Source organism: Clytia hemisphaerica, unplaced genomic scaffold, assembly GCF_902728285.1.
Source record: "Clytia hemisphaerica strain Z4C2 unplaced genomic scaffold, Clytia hemisphaerica genome assembly, whole genome shotgun sequence".
NCBI classification, from domain to species: Eukaryota; Metazoa; Cnidaria; class Hydrozoa; order Leptothecata; family Clytiidae; genus Clytia; species Clytia hemisphaerica.
The window spans coordinates 967,296-990,228 of NW_027103507.1; the positions used below are offsets into that span (position 1 = coordinate 967,296).

General features: G+C 35.7%; 1 protein-coding gene across 3 annotated transcripts; it reads left to right on the forward strand.

The window, feature by feature from the left end:
• The first annotated feature begins 5,362 nt into the window (after positions 1-5,362).
• On the forward strand, positions 5,363-21,867 carry LOC136798920 (uncharacterized). 3 transcript variants are annotated; one of them, XM_067055595.1, is made up of 21 exons: positions 5,363-5,721; positions 6,116-6,197; positions 6,707-6,900; positions 7,690-7,911; positions 8,206-8,460; positions 8,686-9,063; positions 9,537-9,584; positions 11,252-11,299; positions 11,696-11,935; positions 12,653-12,916; positions 13,430-13,462; positions 13,641-13,733; positions 13,893-14,267; positions 15,143-15,241; positions 15,481-15,855; positions 16,165-16,185; positions 16,859-16,909; positions 18,720-19,178; positions 19,549-19,743; positions 20,392-20,535; positions 21,274-21,478. In XM_067055595.1, exons 1-21 carry the CDS (start codon positions 5,367-5,369, stop codon positions 21,363-21,365), a joined length of 4,023 nt encoding a protein of 1,340 aa, XP_066911696.1. In that variant the 5' UTR covers positions 5,363-5,366; the 3' UTR covers positions 21,366-21,478. The 3 variants fall into 3 exon arrangements, with proteins under 3 accessions (XP_066911696.1, XP_066911697.1, XP_066911698.1); XM_067055596.1 differs by lacking the exon at positions 13,430-13,462 and having other exon boundaries at positions 21,274-21,867; XM_067055597.1 differs by lacking the exons at positions 12,653-12,916; positions 13,430-13,462 and having other exon boundaries at positions 21,274-21,867.
• The last annotated feature ends 1,066 nt before the right edge of the window (positions 21,868-22,933 follow it).

Genomic DNA, 22,933 nt, shown 5'->3' on the forward strand with positions numbered 1-22,933 from the left:
TTTTGAAATATAATCCAATCCTTACTACAGTCGCATATCTTTGGGAAAAACAGTCCGATTTAGAGTAATTTTCTCACAAGAGTGAGTCCCACAAACGTTGGGACATTGAGAACGATTGACGATTTATAAGAAGCTAAAGAAAAAGTAACGAAATCGTCCCACACTACTGTTGACGTCATCAAGTGAGAATTTCCCAATAACACACAATTTTCTCTTGATACAACATACCATTTCTAGACAGCAGGCATTTTTCTTAGTTTAATTCATTATCAAAATATTTTTGATACCTGAGTAATAGTTTTGCTAGAAGTCCTTAAAAAACTACTCACTGTTATTTTTGTTGTGAAAGGTAGTCATAACAGTGAGAGGGAAAGTTTGCAACATTCAGATTATAACAGAAATTTCTGTTTCAAGTGTTTATATTTAAGATTTTGGGATTTAACTTTGTCGAAAAATTATCTTGAAAAATTAGGTATTTTGACCCATCATTTTAAAACAGGCAAATTGGTTTATCCTGTTGGGCGGTTTTTCATATCAAATTATTTTGCACTTGGTACATACAATGACCTTTTAATTTAAGGGCTACAATCAAAGAAAGAAAAAAATTAGAAAAATAAATTTTAAAATGAAGTTACATGGGAATGACTTTTAATTTGAGTTTTAACATTAGATTTATCCAAAAACTCGAAAATGTCAACTAAGGTCACTAAGGCTGAGAATATTGCCCATAAAGCACTAAACCCCTTCAAAATCAAAATATCTGATAAAAGTAAAACTGAAATGCTGTATTGCCTTCTTGCCCGAACTTCAAATTTTTCGATGAAACACTTCTTAGCTTCTTATATATTTCGAGTTTGATTGTAGGATTACGAGTCAGCTGTACGTGCAAATGATATTGTAAAGTAAGCGCGACTTTTTTGACCTTGTTTGATAATGCAAATGACTTGGCTCACATCCATCAACGAACTTGGTTGCTGGGAAGTTGTCTTATGACGTCATACTTGCTTAGATCAGCCTCCTGAAATACCGCAAACATAGAAAGGTCCGTAAAGAGAAAGAAAAATTCAGGGCACGCGCTTTACAGTTTATTCATTCATTTTGTGCTTAGATTACGTAAGCCTTTTTTTGCACTTTCCAATAACTATTTCATCAAAGCAAATCCTAACTTAAATATCGTTTGATTAAAATTTCTTTAAAACAGCTCTAAGAAAAATTGACGTCATAGTTAAAGCGAAATTCGATAAGCGTAATAAAACTTTATTGCACCTTATGACCCTATAAGTGCTCCTCCGTCTTGAATATACTATTCGAAATTTATTTTTGAACTCTAATATAACAAGTTTAGCCTCTACAAAGGAGTGCTTTATTACTGACGTTGTCAGTACAGGAAAAACAAAAGGATTGTGACCTTTTTTAGTCACCTTAATCCAACAGTTTTGTTTATAAACAGGCTCTTAAAGTGACAGATACGACAGAAAATTTTCTACAACTTTCGAGTATGTCAGTTTAAATAGTAGAAAGTTTCTATAACGCTAGGATGTCGTTTGGTTTGTTGGTAACATATGGCATGAGAAAAATTGTGGTGTTTTTTGTTGTTTCAAACCTTTCACGAATACGTTTCATTGCATCATTCATGCTGATTTGCGTATTCTTATTAGTGACCATATTTACAACCAAACGTCAGTCCGTAAAACTTTTGCTAAAAAAATGCGATCGCTCAAGTACTGTACACGTTTCTTCTTTCTTTATAAAAACATCCAAAAATTTTGAAACCTTCGGATGTTATTAGCTATTTGAGTTTTAAGCCTAAAAATGTTCTTAACATGTTCTTTAAATTTATCAGTTCAGTAGCGTAGCCAAGGGGGTGCAAAATTTGAATAGAAGAGCAGATTTTTATGACTTCATGGTATTAAAAGGTAATTATAGTGGTATAAAAATCTGCTCTCCTTCACAGGTTTTGCGCCCCTCTTGGCTACGCTATTGTAGCTTTTGGGTATTTTTATCCATTTTCCTAAGAACCAGTAAGAAAGTAGGTGTTTTGGAGTTCATAATTTCGAGATTTTGGCAATATTGGATCGGTTGTCGAATTGAGAAAACTCTTTGAAAGACATTACATTATGACATATGATGGGGTGATTTTATTAATCCATTCCCGAAAAGGTTTTCAAGGGTTTTTTCAAGTAACCAATTTGATTTTTCAAATCTTGAAATTATGAGTTGTATGAGCCAAATTAAACCAACTGCTCCGAAAAGTGGTTTGAAAGTTTGATGAAAAACTGAGAGCTAGCATCAGGAAGGCATTGAAGAGATGTTAAACCTTGTAAAGGCCCCTTGGTTTATAATAGCACCCCTGTTATAGTGACCCGCGGTGGTTTCTACCCAATGGGATGAAAATCTTATCGATGGTGAAAATTGTGAAAATTGTTTGATCTAAAGAATGATATTAGTTACACGGTTTTCTCGAGGTGGGATACATGATATACAGGGTCAGTAAAAACCGTATTGGTGACGAGGCTTGCCGAATTTTTTAAAGATTTTCTGTTTGTTGACTTTCTCAACCCCGACCATTTTTCCATTTTTCTCAATCGAACGCGAGGGAGACCGAGGGAGACAGGATACGGTTTATATCCCACCTCCACATGATGTCTTTTGATGGCGGGATAAAAAATTATACCTCTAGTGTCTTTTGCATTGGGTATCAGGCTTCAATATGTAGTTCTTTGATAGGTATGTTATCTTTATAGGGATGATTATTGGGCTGATTTTTCAGGGTGACATATAATTTGTGACAATGGGGGTGTGTAACAGCCGTTCCTCTACATCACAAACCAATACAAATCACACTTTAACATGATCGATCAACTTTATTAATATTATATGTCTTAATGTCGTAAAGATGGGCAATATTTGGTTTTGACTTAAGAGACCGAAAAGCTTTTGCTGGTTGAAAATTTTATTTTGAATGATTTTATTTTGTTATACTTTATCCAGGATTATATGAAAGAATAAAAGGATTGATTCGAAATGTCTGTTAAAACAGCCAGACAGTCAAAATATTTTTCGTCTTGATGAGTTGTGTTTTGACAGTCAACACAGAGAGAGAGAAGCTATTTTACCTGGAATTTATTTTGATATTTTATTTCAGCAGCCAGAGAACATTCTATGACCTTTAATAAGACATCAACAAGTTAAAGTTCTTTTGAAAATGTGAGAATCTAAAGACATCGATATTACACCACACTTACCTCACGTTGTAATAGCGAGTTTATGTACTCGAGATAATTTTGGAGGAGACAGTATAAAGAAAAGTTGACATGTCCCAAAAATCGCCGTCCACTTTTCGTGATGACGGTAAGAAGACCAAATATCTTCATCTGGGTAGGTGTACAAAGGCGATATAGAGCCATACATTAACTATGAAATTTGTTTGCGTCGACTTTACTTATCGTCACCCTTGATATTCTTCTATACATAAACTCTATACATTTATTTGTAGCAATTAGATAACTGAAAGTAGTACCGCGGGTAGTTTGGCTTTGGTGAACAAGCGCTCATTTAACTTTGGAGAGATAGACATAGACAGACATAGGAAATCAAAGGATAAGAAAATAAACATTTTAGGATTAGTATTTCTTTTCAAGAGAGGATATGTGAATTTATCTTTCTAGCTCAGTCTCTAATGACCCTCAGTGGCTTTGAACGGTGTACATATTTTCAAATTTTTACCATTCCCAATCTATCACCATCGGTAACATTTCCTTTCATTACCTCTAAGGCTATTTTTTCTTTTACTTTTTTATATGATTAGACCCTAAGAGAGATTAGGGTTGTCAAGGTTAGTGAGTGGCATACAAATTTTGAATATGTGTTTGAACCCCCCCCCCCCCCCCCCGGTTACCTATCTACGTCTTCGAAGGCGTTTACAAAGAGTATTGCAGTTGAGAAATCCGTGAGCTAGCACGCTTTACATGCCTTCCAGCGGTTTGCATGAATACGTGAATGGACCTTTTCGGTTGCGTGTGAATGCGTAAAAATAAAACAAAAAATACGTGAATGCGTGAATTGAAAAAAACTTGTGTATGCACTTGAAAATGCACTTTTTGATCTATTTTTTTGCGTGAATATGTGATTTTTCACGCCGAATTTCTAATGTTTCCCCGATTTTTCCCGAACAATTTTCCGATCTTCTGAAAAATCGCGTTTGCGTAAAACTCGCGAAAATTTGCGTGAATTCTTGAATTTGGAAGTAAAAATTGCGTAATCGCTTGAATCAAGGGTCTGCCGGGGGGGGGGGGGCTCTTACATGCTATCAATTTCACGAAGCTGATGTGTCCGGAAAATTGTGAGTTTTATTTTCTTTGACTCATCTTATTTCTGGTGTATATTTCCAAAAGATATGTTGACGTAGGTCGGAAATTTCTGTTGTTTTCATTCAAAATATTTTGATCTGCGAAAAATAGCAATTCTTACTAGGAGGAGAGATATATAATATTGACTTTTTGCACACACACTTTAAAAGTATTTGACCTTTTTGTCATGACACTATGCAGTTGATGAGAATTTGATATTTCTCTGAGTGTCTCATTTTTCAAGAACTTTGGAGGGTAGTTGTATAGCCTCCTTCCTTGGGTCTTGAATTTATTCTCATGAATTTTAATTTACTGAGAGGTGTGAAAATTACCTCAGTTCAAAATTGGTGTGTGCAAATTTCTGTCAAGCAACATATGGTTATTTGATTTTTTACGTGTAAATTACATAGAGTATTAAGAATGGTTTGAAGACCATTTTTTACCCACTACTAAAACACGGAAAGTTTCTGTAATGGGAAAATATCTCCCCTTTTATGGTTGCATGACTGGAAATTCGAGCGTTATAATTTAAGAAAGGAAATTCGATCACTTGCCGTGTTGATTTTATCAAAGTAGCGTTATACGTGAAGACCCCAGACAAAATTGAGTGTCTGCTGTGGTTTTTTATACATACATACCTGTGTCCCAGATCTCATCCTATATTCATATACAGCAATTTTTGCTACTGGAACGAGCATACGTAGTTGCTCCAACTGTAACTAATACAGCTAAGTTAGATTTTTCTCCGAATTATGCGACCTTTTTCTTTAAACGTTTATTAAGGGACTAAATACCTGTTGGAGGTTGGCGCTCTCTAATTCGATCTTCAAGGGGGAATTGTGTTTCCATCGAACGAAAGAGCGTATCAAATAATAGAGTTTCGCGATAACTTTAATCTTAGCATCTCTCTTAAAGCTTAATAAAAATAGTACTACAGCTCTGGCAACTTTTTACCGTTTCCTGTTTCATTTCTCATCATGTTCTCCCAAATTTCTCTATTTTCTTGTTTTCAGAAATATGAATAAATTATTAATTACCATACCACTGGTATTAGCGGTGCTGGTAACCGCTAAACCACAATTACCACCGCCAAAAGATCTTTTACCAAAAGGTATCCTACCACACGAGATAACAAAAGGAATCTTACCACCTGGTCTCGGAAAATGCGCTTTGGTCATTTGCGATCATTTCTCTACTTGTGTGATTGACGATAATGACAAACCAAAATGTGTTTGTAATATGGATTGTACCGGAGATCCCGAACTCTTCTTTTGTGATGTGGAAGGCAACGAGTACCGGACTATGTGTCACGTCAACAAAGAAATGTGTAAACAACAGAAAGAATTTTTCTACGTTCCCGGAAAATGCCAAGGTATCTTTACTAGATGCGTAATTTTTAAGCGTACCAGATCCGTTGAAAACACAACTTATTTAAATTCTCGTGCGTGCGGAGAAGAGAATAAACTCATTTTATTGGTAAAAGCCATTTTTTAATTTATGTTTTGTCTTTCATAACAACAATGATAAAACTCCGACATTCTTGTGAATCTTATTTAACCCAATATGTCTTTTTTTTTTTTACTTAAGTTGACGCTTTCTAATTCTATTTTCAAGGGGAATCGAGTTTCCATCGAATAGTAGAGCGTCGTTTATGAGTGTTATTTGTTGACGGTGACTTTAAATATTATCGAATAAGGGAGCGTATCGAATAATAAAACGTTGAATAAGAGAGCGTCAACTGTAATTAATTTTTCGATAATTTTCAGGCTGCAAGAACTCTGAAGGAGGTTTATACAAACATGGAGAAATCGTTCGTGCTGGAACCGAAGAAACACCCTGCCAAGAAGAGTAAGTCTCTTTCTCATCACCAACAAACTCAAATATAAAATTCTTCCCCTTTTTTGAAACACTTTAGCGTCCATAGGCGTAGCAAGATACCCTGCAAAATTTATGAGGGAGTGCAGATGTTTATGACATACAGTATTCATTATCTTTTGATAAAACAAAGACAATAATTACAGTGTCGTAAAAACCGCTCTCATCCATAAATTTTGCAGGGTATCACGCTACACGCCTATGATTACTAGTACATCACTCCCTTGTTTCACAGTTTTGGTCCTTTTACCGGAAAATAAGTCAGCTGAAAGGTCTATCACCGATTTGAAGAATTCCCTGAATGCATATATTTTATTGCACGCTATATTATTTTGAAATCTCCACCTGGACTCTTTAACCTTGAAATACTGATAAGTATTTTAAGGATTTTGTTATCGCTGCTGGATAAAATACCAATCGCTAAGAAAAGGTTTTATCGTCAAAGTCCTGAGAAAAAAACCACCTGTTTTCATTGTTTTCAGAGTTTGTAGTAATGGTGCTTTCGTCACTCGTCTCAACCAAGAATGTCTTTCAAAGTTAGGTTTTGAATGCTCCACTGGACCATTTGCAGATGAAGCTTTGAAATGTGAGGAAGGGTATTCATGTATGATCACACGAAAATCTGATGACCTTACATCTTACCCTAATCTGGGAAAATGTCAAAAGAAAGGAAAAGGTAATATATAAGAACAGGTTTCTGACGAAAAGAACCTTGTAGAAGAGTAGTTTAATACAATAGATCTCAAATACCCTTTAAAGCATTTTTCAACCTTTAAATGCATTTGTCAACCTTTAAATGTATTTGTCAACCTTCTTAAAGGTATTAGTGAGTTTATGTATTTGCTTATTGTTCCCGAAAAATCGAGGGCGGTAAAAGTGCTGATTTACCGTCGTCCTCAGTCAGTCATGATCTAGTCAAATTAGAACCTTACCGTCTCCGTCGCTGAAAAACACGCATACATAAACTCGGTATTTTTCCTGACCTTTCGTCTGTTAGCCTTTTGCGACATTTGTTTACAAAGGATTTTTATATTGAGGTGCGCCCCCGCTAATTGTTAAGAGAAAAAAAAGTCCATCCCCCCCACTCTTATTAAGACCCACCTGCTAATTAAATTCGAATAATTCAATATCTTATCACAGTGCAGATAGACCTTAAACTTGTTAAAATTTTCCTACCCCCTGTTTATTCGGACCCCCCGTCTATTCGGGAGACAAGAATATCGTCCGTTTTGTTCCAAAACTCTACCGCCATTTTTTTCCCGTAAACCGCCCTGACGCCCTAACTCTTTCTCGCGTTTACTGACCTTTAAACGGACGATAGCATCGTCTATGTTCCCCTCAGTCAAAAATGTCTTATAAACCTCACTCCATAACTCGAAATTTTTATTCCCCATGCGTGTTTCATGGAGACTAAATTATATTTTTAGCGATAATTCATCATTTTTTATCATTCTCATTTCCATAGAGGTTTGTTATCACCAAGGAAAAAAATTCAAAGTTGGAGAAGAATTCATATCTGAAGATTGTAGCAGCAAATGTTCGTGTGATGGATGGGATAAAATTAATTGCGTTTCCTTATGTCCACCGACTGTAATTCAATGCAAATCAGATGAAATTGAAGAGCAACAATCCTTCCCTATTAAAGATTCACACTGTACTTGTAAAAGACCTGTCTGCGAAAAAGCAGGTAAGAGGAATTCATTTACGCCTTATATTGACCAAAATTATGCTTTTTACAACGAGTTACGAGATTATCTGTGGGACAGCGAAGGCGCGCGAAACAATTTCTTTTGGAAACTTAGTTTGGCTGAGCTACCTAGATTGTAAATTTGGGTGGGAGAAGTGACAAATTTGAAAATTTAGTCGGGAAAAAAGTAATGGAATGGTCAGTAGATGGCAAAATTTTTTCCCGCCAACATATTTGACCAACTGACTCCTAACACCTTATTATATATTATCACGTAATATTCACTCTTTATAGCTATTACCTGTGCTAAACCAAAAGAATCTGGACCATGTTTCGCATACATCAAAAGCTTCTTTTTCAACAAATCTACGAAAAAATGTGATAATTTCATCTACGGTGGATGTGGTGGTAACGGAAACAGATTCCAAACTAAGAAAGAATGTGAAAAGAAATGTATTCCAACCACACCGTCTGCAGGAGAATTGAAAATCAAGAAAGTTGCTGATGAATGGTCGTGGCCTGTTCCAAAACCAAGAAAACCAATCTTATGTAAGTTTTATATCCTGGGGAGTCGCCATGTTTGATGTTAAAAAAGTATATTTGAGCAGAGAATTAAAAATTTATCCTAAGAGACCGGGATTTTGACATGCTTAATGCGTTCCTGCGTGATAGCATGATGCGAGAAATTTATCGGTTTGTTGTCTGATGTCATCAACTTTGTCAACATTAAATGAACAATATTGTTTGAGCTTTATTTGTTTATGTCAATTTCAGCTGACATTGAAATGACTTTAAAAGGAAGAATCGATTTCAAAGGAGTCAAAAAGGTTTTACCGTCGCCGTCATGCCTATACGTCACTCTTGCCGACGTCAGCTTAATGGACGCTCCATCAACAGTCATTGGTACTCAACGTTTCAATGTTTCCAATTTCGATACAAGCAATATGTTCCAGTATGAAATGGCGTTTAAGAAACCTGCTGAGAGTCAGTTATTGAGACGCTATTCCGTGTCCGCTAGAATCCATTTGGGACGATGTCCGGAAAAATTGCAAGTCATCAAGCGTGGTGAATTTATAACCGATACTCATTTCGGAGTCAGCTTGTCTCGAGATAAAGATTCTTATGATAAAGATTTCAAGATCATTTGCTACGGTATGTTTTAAGATATTAGAGTATAAACTAAGGAAACTAATTTTAAGGCAACAATCCCTAGATAATTAAATTTGGCAATAGCTTATTTTGGCAAGTAACATAATTTTGCGAGAAATGATTTTATCGAATGACAGGGTCAATCAATCCCTTTTGAGCATTTTTGGCAACAAATTTTCAGAAGTTAAATTTTAAAAATCACAAAAAAGTTTACATGAAAAGCAATTGTTTCGATCTTGCCGAGAACTTATTTCGGCAAGCGACCGCAATTAGAGAAACTAATTCTCCCAAAATTATCTTAAATCAGGTGGTCTGATTGTGATATTTGTCATAATTAAATTTACCTTGAACTACGTACAACGAAAGTTTTTCATGCTCTTAACTTATTAGTTTAATTAGCTTAGCTTATCAAATTCATCTACCAGCTTCATGCTTGAGAATTAAACAAAGTTTTTCGTCTTCGTTTCATACTTTAGCTTGTGAAGAAGAAGAGAAGAAAGAAGAACCACAAGGACCACCACAACGTTAGTATTTTATTTTGAAAATTAAAAACACCTTTAGAGCTGGATCTATTTAGGATGGAGAGTTTTTCTTTTAGCATCATTAAATAAGGAAATGAAGGCTGGCCTTTCAAGATAATATTGATGGCATAAACTTCTATTAATGAGCCCCCCAGCGGACTTTCAATTCACGCAATCACACAAATTCTTTCCCGAATTCACGCATTCACCCAATGTTTTTTTCGCGGTTCACGCAAGTTCTGTTCACGCAAAGCTTTCCAACTCACGCATTCACGCAATTTTTTTTGATTTTCACGCCTTAACACAAGTAAAAAGCCCATTCACGCATTCACACAAACCACTGGCTGGGGGCCCCTTTAATGCCCGGGGGGGCACTGGGTTTGCGGACTGACGGTATGTCCGGGCCGAAAATTGGCTTTTAAAATTGCACCCTTACAGTGCAGCAAAAATCAGTGAAAATCATACCCTTAGAGTTAGTCTAGCAAGCTAGACGACTAATTTATACATAGTAGAAATAAAGCAAAAAGTAATGAATGGAACAATTTTAGTCGTCTAGAAACCTTTGTGCACTAACTCCAAACAAAAGAAAAGTGTCAATATTGCAATTATAATTTTTTCCTGCTCAAAATAATTCTTGAGAAAAAAAAGTATGTGTGGATTTGTGCATTGAAAGTTTTTCATTTGAGTTGATTTCGTTTTGAGAGTTTGTTGTTGCTTGATAAATTGTTTTCTCGCTACGCAAGTTTCTGCGTAGCTAGCCCCTGTATCTATAAGGCTGGAACACCGGATTCTTCCAGTCGTTTTTACAAACTAAATCCCGTATTATTATTATTATTATTAGTATTGGTATTATTAGTATTACACGCATTATAAACGACTCCAGTCTACCTTAGAGTGCATTTTCCCCCAAATTTTCGATCCCTTTCGTGCAAAAAATGGTCAAAATTCTAGCATTTTTGGTCAAAATATCTAGATTTTTCAAGAATTTTCTGAAATTTCTACCCTTACAGTGCATCTCTAGTTTTTCCGACCCTTACAGTGCATTTTAAACATATTGAAAAGGTACCCTTAGGACCCGCACATACCCGTCGGTCCTTTTGCCCAGCTGCCCCCCGGGGGCATGCTAGGAACTTCAAAACTTGTTTCTTTTTTCTCACTATGGGAACGTTGGTAAAGATAGAAAAGGTTTCTATACATTCCTAGACTGGAGTCGTTTATAATGCGTGTAATACTAATAATACCAATACTAATAATAATAATACTAATAACGGGATTTAGTTTGTATAAACGACTGGAAGAATCCGGTGTTCCAGCCTTATAGGTTTATAGATACAGAGAAAACAATTTATCAAGCAACAACAAACTCTCAAAACGAAATCAACTCAAATTAAAAACTTTCAATACACAAATCCACACATATTTTTTTTCTCAATAATTATTTTGAGCAGGAAAAAATTATAATTGCAATATTGACACTTTTCTTTTGTTTGGAGTTAGTGCACAAAGGTTTCTAGACGACTAAAATTGTTCCATTCATTACTTTTTGCTTTATTTCTACTATGTATAAATTAGTCGCCTAGCTTGCTAGACTAATACATTCCCTGTTTCTAGGTATTTATTTATATTTCTTGTTTTGAAGTTTTAACATTTTCTTTTTCACTCTTCTTCAGCCACTGAAATCGACACTAATGAAAGCAAAGTTGTTTTACTCGGAAAAGGTAAAATAATGATATTTGCTGGTTAGATCATCTTTGTTATAATTTCTTGTTTCTGCATCTCACGATCATACATGACTTTTTTAACGGATGGGAAAATTGATAAAAAAATCATCAGATTAAATAATGCATTGAGCAAGATTTATAAGATATTGTTAAATGAAGAAACCGTAAAACTTGTTCGAGTTAAGGAAAAATTTGAGTTACATATGTGAAGAAATAAGAATTTCTGTCCAACTATATTCACTCAGGAGATTTGGGTGGCAAAGCAGCATATACTGTACTCTATTCACGCCATGGGCATTTAGAATGTCAAAAAAACAGATTTAAATTTATTTGCAGATTGTTCAATCAACTTAAATACTTTTTTAAGTTGCTTTTACCGTTCTCTGTCCATAGGATGTACTTTCGAAGGAAAAAGATATTCCGTCCGCGAACGATTCGCAAACAAGGGTTGCAAAGGAGAATGTGTATGTCTTGGCAATGATAGAGTTTCCTGTACACCTTTGTGTCCAATCACTGATACTAAATGTGAATCAGGTTCCATAGCAATGGAGGTCGCCAAACCACATGCTAAATATCCACAATGTCAATGTCAAATGACTGAATGCATGCGAAACTTAACTGTTACTGAAAATGGTAAGAGGCTTTTTTAAATTTCGCTGTTCAAATGTAACTATAAACCAGAACATGACAAGGGTAGGGTTATAGATCTGAGCTATGATAGATCTAGTCCGTGTCGAATGGCCTCTGTAATATCAGTATTTTGGAGCGTTGCAGCGTTGTGAAGTGGCATCGCTTTAGAGATCCGATTCCTCTTTTATGTAACTTCTAGTGCAGTAGGTCTATAATAGTAGCCTGAACACCTCCTACCTCATATGTTTTTCTGTTTTGCTTAGGAAAGAACCCCTCCCCTGCTTCCTCCTGCCACGTATAATTTGCTATGGAGAGAACATCTCCCCTGATCTATATTCCCCGCAATTTCCCAAATAATTTCCTAAAAATATTCCAAGGCTGAGAAGAGCCCCGTATCTCATTATACACAGGGAGATTAAAAACCATACCCCTAGAATTTTAACTTCTTTTCTGTTTATCATATCGCCATATGTAATATATGGGCTAAAATTTCCTGACCAACTTTTAGGCTAAAATATATATGGTGAACAGTTAAGGCTTAAAACACATAAATTGAGACATAAACCTTAGTGCATGCTATTATATATCGCGTTACCCTATAACTGCATGCCAGAAAGATAGATTTATTTTTTTGAAAACCAAGCAATTGGACATGATATATTTCTACGCTCCCTCATTCATAAGCATCATCCACACATTCAAATCGTTTTCATTTTCAAGCGCCACAAATACAAATGAGCCAAGAAGAAGAATGTGTATTCCAAGGTGAACGTCACAAAATCGGTGTTAAATTTTTATCGAAAGATTGTTCAGGTTATTGTAAATGTACCTCACCAAATGGGTTCAGTTGTGTATCAGCGTGCCCACCAGTCAACGTAATGTGTCGACATAATCAGAGGAAAGTGATGCGTGATGTACCAAATGGTGAAGGAGGATGCACATGCAGAAGACCTTTTTGTGTGCCATTAGAAGAAGCAACAAAAGGTTAAATGAAATAATCAGCACGCTCATACATAAAAAACCATTGATGAAAAAACGAACGATTTTTTGAAATAAATAACTAGTCTTTAAAACACCCCTGTGTAACAGACCCGTTGGGACCCCAGCCCCACTGGTAAATTTGGCAAAAATTTCATCCCCAGTGGAAGAATGCTCTAGAATTTCAGCCCCATTAGGAAATTGACTTTGGTTTCATCCCCATTCGAAATTCAGTGTGCTCCGAAACCATCCCCACTGAATTTTAACCTTGTAGTAATAGAATTTCTATCCCCATTGGGATTTCAATACGTATTCTTATCCCCACTAAGGAAAAAAGTTCCACCGGGACTGCGAGACAGGGTTGTATTAAACAAAGTGAGATAAATAATGATGTATTGTCATAGAGTACCTTAGATAGTGAGTACTGTCAAAACAACAAAAAAGCACCAACAACCTAAACAGCTAAATTCAACTTTATACAAAACTTTTCCTACTTCGTTTTTTATCATTATTTCATAGAAATGTTGAAAATGCTTGCTAACGGCGACCAGGGTAAGTTATCTATCTATCCTTTAACTACTTAGGTGATAATGTCAAATGATTGAAACAAAGTTGCCAAGAATCTAAGAGATTGTATTTTATCAGAACAAGAAGTGACCATTGAAAAATATTTAGCTGAACATTTTGGCAACAACATTCAGATGTATAGAAAACTAAATTTTAACTTTAGAACCAGAACTTCCAGGTGATGAACCACGAGGACCAGATGGTGGGCCATTCACTGGTGAATACACACCTGGTGTTGCTTACAATGTCACACTGGGTAAGAAAACTTTCTCCTTTCAAAAATTCACGGAAGGAACAAACTGATAAAAAAACAATCATCGTTACATCATATATAACAACCATATTACTGTGTTAAATGGATTTTAAATGAGTTCGTTCTAATATCTTTATCAAATCCAACATCTTTTATTTTCAGAAAAGAACAAAACCATAACCATCTCTGGAAACATTCGATTCAAAGAACATCAAACCATTTTGAAAGACATGTGTTTACAAATCATTCTTCAAGATGCATCCATTGCCGATGCTGATGGTTTTGTCGTCAAAGAAAGCAGATTTGATTTCATGAACCATTTCTTAAACAGCACCACATTGAATTACACCATCGTTGCACCAAAACCAATCGAGAAAGATTTACACGGACAGTACGATGTCAGTGTAGCTTTGTTACATGGAGAATGTAGTGATGATTCATTACGCTTAAGAGCTGGCGATTATTACTCCGATCATTTGAATCATGTTCGATTGACGACAGATGAGAATGAATATGTTGTTAATATTGACGTAACTAGTAAGTTAATATTATTTGAAGTGGGTCAGCTTCACTGATCTCCAACTACTTGACAGGATAGGGGATCTCATATAAAGGAAGCGTGTTAAAATATCTTGAAATTCGAACGTTCGAAAATCCAATGTAAAATAGAAAACAACATGGCGGACTAGACGACTTCAAAATTGAACACACTTCCACGGAAAGTCTGTGTTAGCCTTAAGTTTGTACATTTCTTTTTTGGGAGGGGGTGGTCAAGTGCATCGAGCTCTGTTTAAGACGGCCCTCTTTCCACCCTGCCTTTTTCAAGAGCGACTTAAAGTTGGTAAAAAGTTGGCTGTCTAAAGTCAATACATTACCCTCTTTTGACGTCAATTCAATGGCTTTTTTAAAGCAAAAATAGCAGCTGCTAACTTTCTGTACACCTTTTATCTACTCTAGCAATTAGGGTAGGATGCTGGCAGTCTAAACTAGCGCTGAGCGGTCTAGTGCATTGACATGGTTTCTCAGACCTAATGTAGACGGACTTTTTTGTCAGTAAAACATCGCTATTGGTCATCGCTGGTTCAATGCTATTTGCTCTAGTTTAGACGGCTGACTTTCTGGCCATGTCTATACTGATTTTTAGGGTAGGCAAAAGTGAGCAGAAGGTTGATAGTTAAAATATGTGCTTGAAAAAAATAGAAGAAGCCATTTAATTGACGTTAAAAGAGGGTAATGTATTGACTTTAGACAGCCAACTTTCTACCAACTTTAATTGGCAATTAGAATAGACAGGGCGAAAAGTAGGCCGTCGAAACCAGAGCTAAGCAACCTTATAAGGGGTTTAATTCTGACAGCCTCGAGAATGAGCTTTAGGCTTCTTTGGAATTAAAAACAAATCTCCACATTTTCAGAAATCAAAGGAAGTGACGATGATAATGATGAAGAGGAAGAAGAAGAAGAGTTTGGAGGATTTGAAGAATATGGAGGTGCAGCACCTAATGTTTCTCTTGGTGAGTCATACATACATTCGATTTGAAGTCGGTACTTTTAAGTGAAAGAGCTCCATTTTATCAAATTTTACCGTCTAAGAAAGAGTTAACGAGTCCAAATGACACTTTTTACTGTTTTAGTGGTATTATAACAATTTTGAGGCTTGATAATCGATTCACAACTGTTAAAAAAGCGAGGAAATACTTTCATATCACTGATATATTTATTTCATTCATTCAAAAAAATTTATTATTTCCAGAGCTAAACCGTACCATCACCTTGACCGGTGAAATTGAATTCAAAAAAGAACTCGGGGTTTTACCAAATGGATCTTGCATCAAACTCCGATTGGAAGATATTTCAATCGCTGATGGTAGTTTATTCCTTGTCGGAGAAAGAAAATTCGATCTCTCTGGTGTCGAAATCAAAACTACTTACCAATACAAATTTACCGTACCTAAACCTATCGAGGATGATTTACACGAGTTTTTCGCCATCTCAGCTGTTTTGAATAAAGGATGGTGTTCTGAGGGTATGGGTTTCGAAGAAGGTGATTTGTACACAGATACAAACTTTATGGTTTCGCTGACCAATGAAACTGACCGCTACGATGACAACGAAATGTTTTTGAAAGGTGAGAATGGAAATACAAATTTTGTTTCTTGAAAAACTAAATTTAGCCAAAAAGTTTGTATCGAAATTTTGCAATTTATATAAAATAGGTACATACCATTATTCTAGTTTTTGTTCAGTGACAAAAATGCTCGATTATATTTTCGACCTGCTTACGTTGTTAAGAATGATACTAGTTTTTGGTACTTAAAGTTTCATACCCCCTGTATGAACGACAATCATAAAATAGGTAAAGGCCTTTATGAAACCCAGCTTTCGAACAAGATTACTCCTGATATTTTTGTCATAATTTTCCCTTTTCCATTTGCAGAACACGTTAAAGCTGAAGAAGGTAAGCAATATTTTCCCGAAATGGACATCAGGAGGATATCTTACTGGAATAATACATCCCCTTTTCTGAGACCTACTGTGACCCCTTCCCACTGGAAAATTGGCCAAAATATCGTCTCCGGTGAAAAACTATCCTCCAATTTTTGTCCCCACTGAAAACAATTTAACAAAAGTATTCCAGAATGCAAAAAACAATTTTCCCATCCCCATAAAATTTTCTGACTTGAAAACGAAAGAATCGAAATCCCAGCCATAAAAAATAAGGGAATATCAATCCCCATCTTGTTTTAGTCCATTATTTTTACCCCGCTGGCTGAAAAATCCTACCGGGTCTGTGAGAAGGGGTTGTAATAATTAATAGCTCCAAATAGCCTAGGACAACTTTACAGTATATTCTTTCTAACTAGAAACTTTCTTTAATTCAAATTAAAATATTGGCAGCTTAACGAAATACTTTCTATAATTGCAGAAAAGTCTTGGTCTCTTGAAGATAGAATTAAAGATAAGCAACTGTAGTTCTTCCAAGGTCATATTTTTGATCCAATGTTTTCCTGTCTCATGGTTGTGACCACGGTCGGAAATACAGAAACCCAAAGGTTCTTCTTTCGAGAGCTATATTCACCCGAAGGTATTCAATCCCTGGATATCTCAACTTGTTTCTTTTTTATCAACAGAAGAAGAAGTTGGCCCTGAAGTCCCTGGAGATGACGACGATGTTAAAGAAGGTAATTTCATTGATAAATCATTCATTGCAATTTTCATAAACCCAGAGAATTTACAAACCATGAATAATTACATTCATCCCTTTATCACAAACTCACTGGGTCCCCAGCCCACTGGAAAATTTGGCAACAATTTCGTCCCTGGTGGGTAGATATCCTAGAATTTCAGCCCCACTGGTAAATTAGATTTGATTTCATCCCGGGGGGGGGGTACTACCCTTGTCGACCGACGGGGATGCTCCGCTGAGGTTCGAAAAATGGACTCTACGTGGGACTCGAAATTTGCGAAAAAAGTGACCCTGAATGGGACTGAAATTCCAAAATTTTCTCAAATTTTCTACTACTAAATTTTCCAAAAAAAGGCACCCTACGAGGGACTGATTTTTCTGTTTTGATGTTTTCGTGACCCTACCTGGGACTCGTGGAGGTTAAAAAAGGTACCCTGACCAGCGGAGCATCCCCGTAACCCATCTTGCCCTAGTACCCCCCCCCCCCCCCCCCGGGGATTTCATCCCTATTCCAAAATCAATGTTTAAAAAGTGCATTCTAAAACCATCTCCACTGAATTTCTTAACCTTGGACCAATAAAATTTCTATCACCATTGGGATTTCAATATAAATTTTTATTGCCACTAAAGGAAAATGTCCCACTGGGTTTGCGAGACAGTGGTGTATGATTTTCCGTTTCCTTTTCTTTTTGGTTTTGTCAGTTGAAATTAATAAACAAATTTCTATGAATTCCAATGAATTCTAAAGACAAGTTTTAAGTCTCATACAATCTCATTCAGACTTCTCAATCTAATGATAGCAATCGTCCGTTTTAGTAATTGTAAATTGTGCTACTTTCCTGTTGATCCCATAGTTACCTTAAAATGTCAATAAGCTTGTCATTTTATTTGATCTTACTTGAAAATAGATGCCTCATCTAATCCATTCCTAGAGAGATTTCTCATTTCTCCTTAAGTCACGTTCAAAATAATGTTTTTCAAGTGTCTCTTCAGTTAAATCTCTACTAAATTAGAAATTTCTCACAGTTTTGCCGACCCTCGAAAAACGCAAATCACTTATTTAAACCTATGTGGGTGTTTTTATAATCCACGTCAAGTGCCGTGTTTTTGGTCCTATTTCAATGTTGATACGCAATATGCGTAAGTCAGCCAAAAATTCGTCATTATACGTCACAGGCACTTGACGTCGTCATTTAACAAAAATGTCAAGGTCTGCAAAAATGACGCTGTTGACATGAATATTATTATTCAGTATCAAAACATATTTTATTATAAGAATTTTTTCATGGGGAGTGTGAACCATTACATTTGATTCATTGTGGGAAAACTCTCTATGATTTTGAGATTTTGATCAGGGTATTACTTGCCACCTTGAAAACGCATTATGGCGTTGTATTTTCTTTTATAAATGTTTGTAAGGTTCCAATTTTTCCCGGTATAAAAGTCTTAATTTGTGAAAGAAATTTCATGACATCACTTTTTGTTGTCTTAGTAAACATTAAAGAAAATAATTTCGTACTCATATGACGTATGCCTGAATCTGATGGAGTAAAAAAGCTATAAAAAAGCGTAGGCTAAGGTCTTGACCTTACCATAGAGAGACTTTCTGTAGATAAGAAGTAGAGGTTTAAAATAATTTTATAAAGTCGCTTTTCTTTGGGCAGATAATAAGCTAAATCTTACTTACAGAAGAAAACATTAGTTGTTGGTCATTAGAAAGAAACTTTAATCACTTTTCTACAAAACTGTTATTGATACCATGTATCCAAGCATGCTTTTATCGTGTATTCTATTGGTCCTGTTAGGAACTACAGAGCTTGCACCGGCCCCATTGGACGACTTATCGGCCTGCGTGAACCCATTCACCAATGAAACTTACAAAGATGGAGACAATTGGATGGAGGGAAAATGCGCACATTGTTCATGTGACCAAGGAAAACGTTTTTGTGCTTTGGAATCCTGCAAGATTGATTGTGATCCAAAATACTTAGTCCAGAAGGAAGACAGATGTTGTCCAATCTGTGTCCCACCACCACCTAAAGACTGTATCGATGAGACAACTAATACTACCCGACCACACAAATCTAACTGGAAGCCTGACGCATGCTCTTCATGCACGTGTGAACACGGTGAAACCATCTGTGCAACTCAAGATTGTGCACCAGTTATGTGTAAGGACCCAGTTACACCAGAAGGTGAATGTTGCCCACGATGCGTCACACAAGAATGTTGGGATAGAGAGTCGAAATCATATTACAAAGAAAGTAAGTTTTCTTGCTTCTTTACTCACCGGAGACTTCTTATATTTCAACTTTCACAGCCCTGGACATTCTACTATCTATTGAGTATCCATGATTCACAAAAAAAAAAAAATTCAAATTCAGATAGTTGATACTACTTCATTCTAATCAATAAAGCCAAAAAGTCGCAAGATCTTTGGATTTCTTTTTTGAAAAAAGCGTTTAGAAACTTTGTATGTATGTAAGTCCACGAGAATGCAAAAAGGAAACTTTAAAAAATGCTGAACATTCAAATCTTAAGCATCTTACATTTGTCATTCCACTTGCATCAATAATCTAAACATAAGCGAAACTTTCATCATCTTCTTAAATTCTACTCGATTTCTTTCCACAGTGGACAAATGGACAATGAGTGACGGCTGCACATCGTGTTTCTGTTTCATGGGCAGCCCAATGTGTATGTCACCTGGCTGTGCTCTTGAAGAATGTGACGAAGGTGTGAAACATGTCAAAGTAAAAGGAATTTGTTGTCCAGTCTGCGAAAATAAACTCATCTGTGAAGTAGAGGATGGTCGAAAATTCGTCGAAGGTGAGACATGTATTTTGTAAGACTTGAGACACAACCATTTCTCACATTTTTGGGGACTCCTTTCTAACTGATATAATGTCTCGAAATTTTTCCTGTGATATCAATTCGCTGGGATGTGATCCTCGCAGTTATACTGCAAAGCAAAGAAGTTTCATTTACACTAGATTTCTAAGTTGTAAACAATATAGATTAGAAATCCCCACGTATCAAAACCAGGTATTTCCATATCCATTAACTTGGCTACAACTTCAACCGCAGTGTCCAAAGAAATGTTACTGGGGTGCATCGAGACAGGAGTGTTTCAAGATCTTTTTCGCCAAATAATTTTCAAAATACAAGCCAATCACTTAACAATTGAGCCAAATTGGACATAACCTTCAATAAAAATTTGATTACAGAACGAGCATATTGATTCGTTTTCTAAATAAGATAATTATTTATATATGACAATCGATTGAGTTCTATGTCGTCAATCAGGTGTGATATTTAATCAATCTCGGGTCCAAATACTAAGTCCATTTTTCAGAGAGAAACATAGGTCCTTTGTGGGTCTTATTTCGCCGGACAGTTTTCTCTTTCTTTTCTTTTAATTTCTGGAAAACTTATAATTGGACATAATTTTAATTTCTTCTTTAAAATTCTACATAGGAAACCGTTGGCAAGATGATGATTGCAAAGTTTGCAAATGCACCAAAGACGGAATCCAATGTAATAATCCAATCTACGAGAAAGATCAATGCGACAGCAACTTTGTACAATTGAATCAGAAATGCCCAAAAGTTTGCTTGAATGGTAAGGCGTTTTAAAATCTATAATCTTTTGCCACACCCTCTTCTAATAGACCCGATAGAATTTTTTCAGTAGCTTGTGGGGGTAATAATAATGGTCTGAAGCTGGATGGATGTTGATATTCCCATGTTTTTCGTGGCTGGGGGTTGGAATTTTACTGCTTTGAAGCCAGAAAATTCAGTGAGGATGGAAAAAATAGCTCCATATTTTACCTCAAAGATTTGTTTACATTCGATTATTTTCATCGGGGACGAAAATTGGACTATAATTTTCAACTGGGAACGATATTTTTGCTAATTTTTCCAGTGGGTCGGGGTTCCAACGGGCCCGAGAAGGAGGTGACCATCATATCAGTTCATCCATGTAGCCAGCTCTTGTATTGTTTTGAAAAAAGTCTGAAGACTGTGATAGATAGTTTAACCAGACCTGATTACTGTGAGAATTTTTAATCAAAAGACAATATTTTTTGTCCGTCAATCATAATTTTGTCATAAAATGTCTTTGTCTAAATTTAAACCGTATTGCTTCGAGTAAACGCCCCTTCCTGTTGGGACTTCTTCCAAACTGATAAAATATGTCTGAATATCCTTCCTTTGATATCAATACCAATACAGTCACCTTAGTAATATCAATACCCTAGAGGAAATCATTTCAATGAACGCTCCCCCTCTTCAAATAAACGCGCCCCATCAAGGCGTCTGATGATTAATGTAAATGTTTTCTATTTCATTTAATTTTTAGCTTCGAAACTCCGTAAAGAAGAAAAACAACAAGAAGGGGAAAATGAAAAGGAAGAAGAAGAAGAAGCTGAGGTCAATCCGATCTATCCTTGATGATGATTATCCCCATTCCTTTTTGCTATGTATAAAGTTTAAAAAGATATAATTTATTAGTAAATGAAAATAAAAAACAATAGAAAAAATAAATGATTTGGGTCGATGAATAATTTCGAAAAAAAAAACATTTTTAACAGTGAAAGGAAGGTTTTATTTTCTAAAAAAAAATAACCAACCGTCAAGTGACAAGCAAGCTCGAGCCCAGGCCCTATCACTAACATCCATTGGTTAAATCCAAAAGAGGTGGAAGTGGCTCTGGGTACGAGATTGACTGACAAGCTTGTTAAGAATAAATTCAATTGTGAATATTACAGTGTTGAAAATTCTAATATTTCTTACGTGTGACCAACTTTTTGAATCTGATATATTTAAGTTTGAAAGATCTTTTCCATGTTTATATTTTATATTATTTTATATTCTATAACAGTTTTTTATAAAAAAGTAATATAATTTTGTACTCGAACTTTTTTTAGAAAATAAACCTTTATTGTTAATAAAAGAGTTTTAATCGTCTTTTTTTTGAGACAGCACTACTACCATTGAGTTTAAAGACCGAAGGGCTAGAGAGAAATCTCTAACATTTCCCAGGCAAGAAAAGATGAAATCACAAATTTCCCATCCAGAACGCGCCTAAAACGCGCCGCAATCGTGATGACGGATTTTATCAAGCGATTCCTTTGTTTTTGAGGACTGTACTTTTTAGAAATCTAGCGATAGATTTTACTTTCAATCTGATGGTTGTGGGGTAAGTGGCTTCATTTTTGTATACTACATTTTCTTTACCTACTTTTCACACTGAATTCTGATTGTAGCATCAAATATTTGATTTGAAATTTCGGAAAAACCGTTAGTAAAAGGTATTTGTACGGTACAATATATATATGAAATACAGCATTTATGTACACGTTTTTAGCCAAACAGATAGCTCATATTTTTCATGCCGACGATAAGAAATAAATCAATAACTCTTAATAGAAAGGTACTCTTAGGTTCCAAATAAACGCCCCCCCCCACCGGCTTTTTAATATTTTGAAGATTTCCCAAACCCCCTTATTAAGACCCCTTTGTTTATCAATTTTTAAGAATATCTTCAGCTGTCAAAGAGAAGACCCCTTATTTTGCTCTAAATAGCCTGATTTTAGCCTATATTTTATATTTTGGGTTTTCAGAAGAAGAATTTCCAACCCCCCGGCAATTAAGAGCCCTTTGTTTATTAAAATGTCGAAAATTTTCCATCCCCCTCATTTATTTGGAACCTAAGAATACTGTAAATATACAATTGCTATTATATGTTTAATAAACATCCCTTTCTTTTAAGGCTCTTGCTGCTGCACCGTCACCGTATCTTTAAGCATATGAAGACTACAGTACTTACTGCCTTTTTCTTTTATCAGCACCACGGGCGACAAATTCTCTTCTACCATGAACACATCCATACTTCACCTCATAATATTTCAACTGCCGATTTAATGATTTAGTCACACGGTTTGCAGAACTTTCAACTGTCCTTGAGTTTCTAATGTACATCTCTACATGATGACTTTGTTTGTACTTTTCAAGGTCTA

Excerpts from the sequence above, each read along its gene's own strand:
- LOC136798920 (XM_067055595.1), top strand. The coding sequence starts at position 5,367 with ATGAATAAATTATTAATTACCATACCACTGGTATTAGCGGTGCTGGTA. Across the intron at positions 6,901-7,689 it reads ATGTCAAAAGAAAGGAAAAG|AGGTTTGTTATCACCAAGGA; the intron begins GTAATATATAAG and ends TCATTTCCATAG. Across the intron at positions 11,936-12,652 it reads CTTAACTGTTACTGAAAATG|CGCCACAAATACAAATGAGC; the intron begins GTAAGAGGCTTT and ends TTCATTTTCAAG.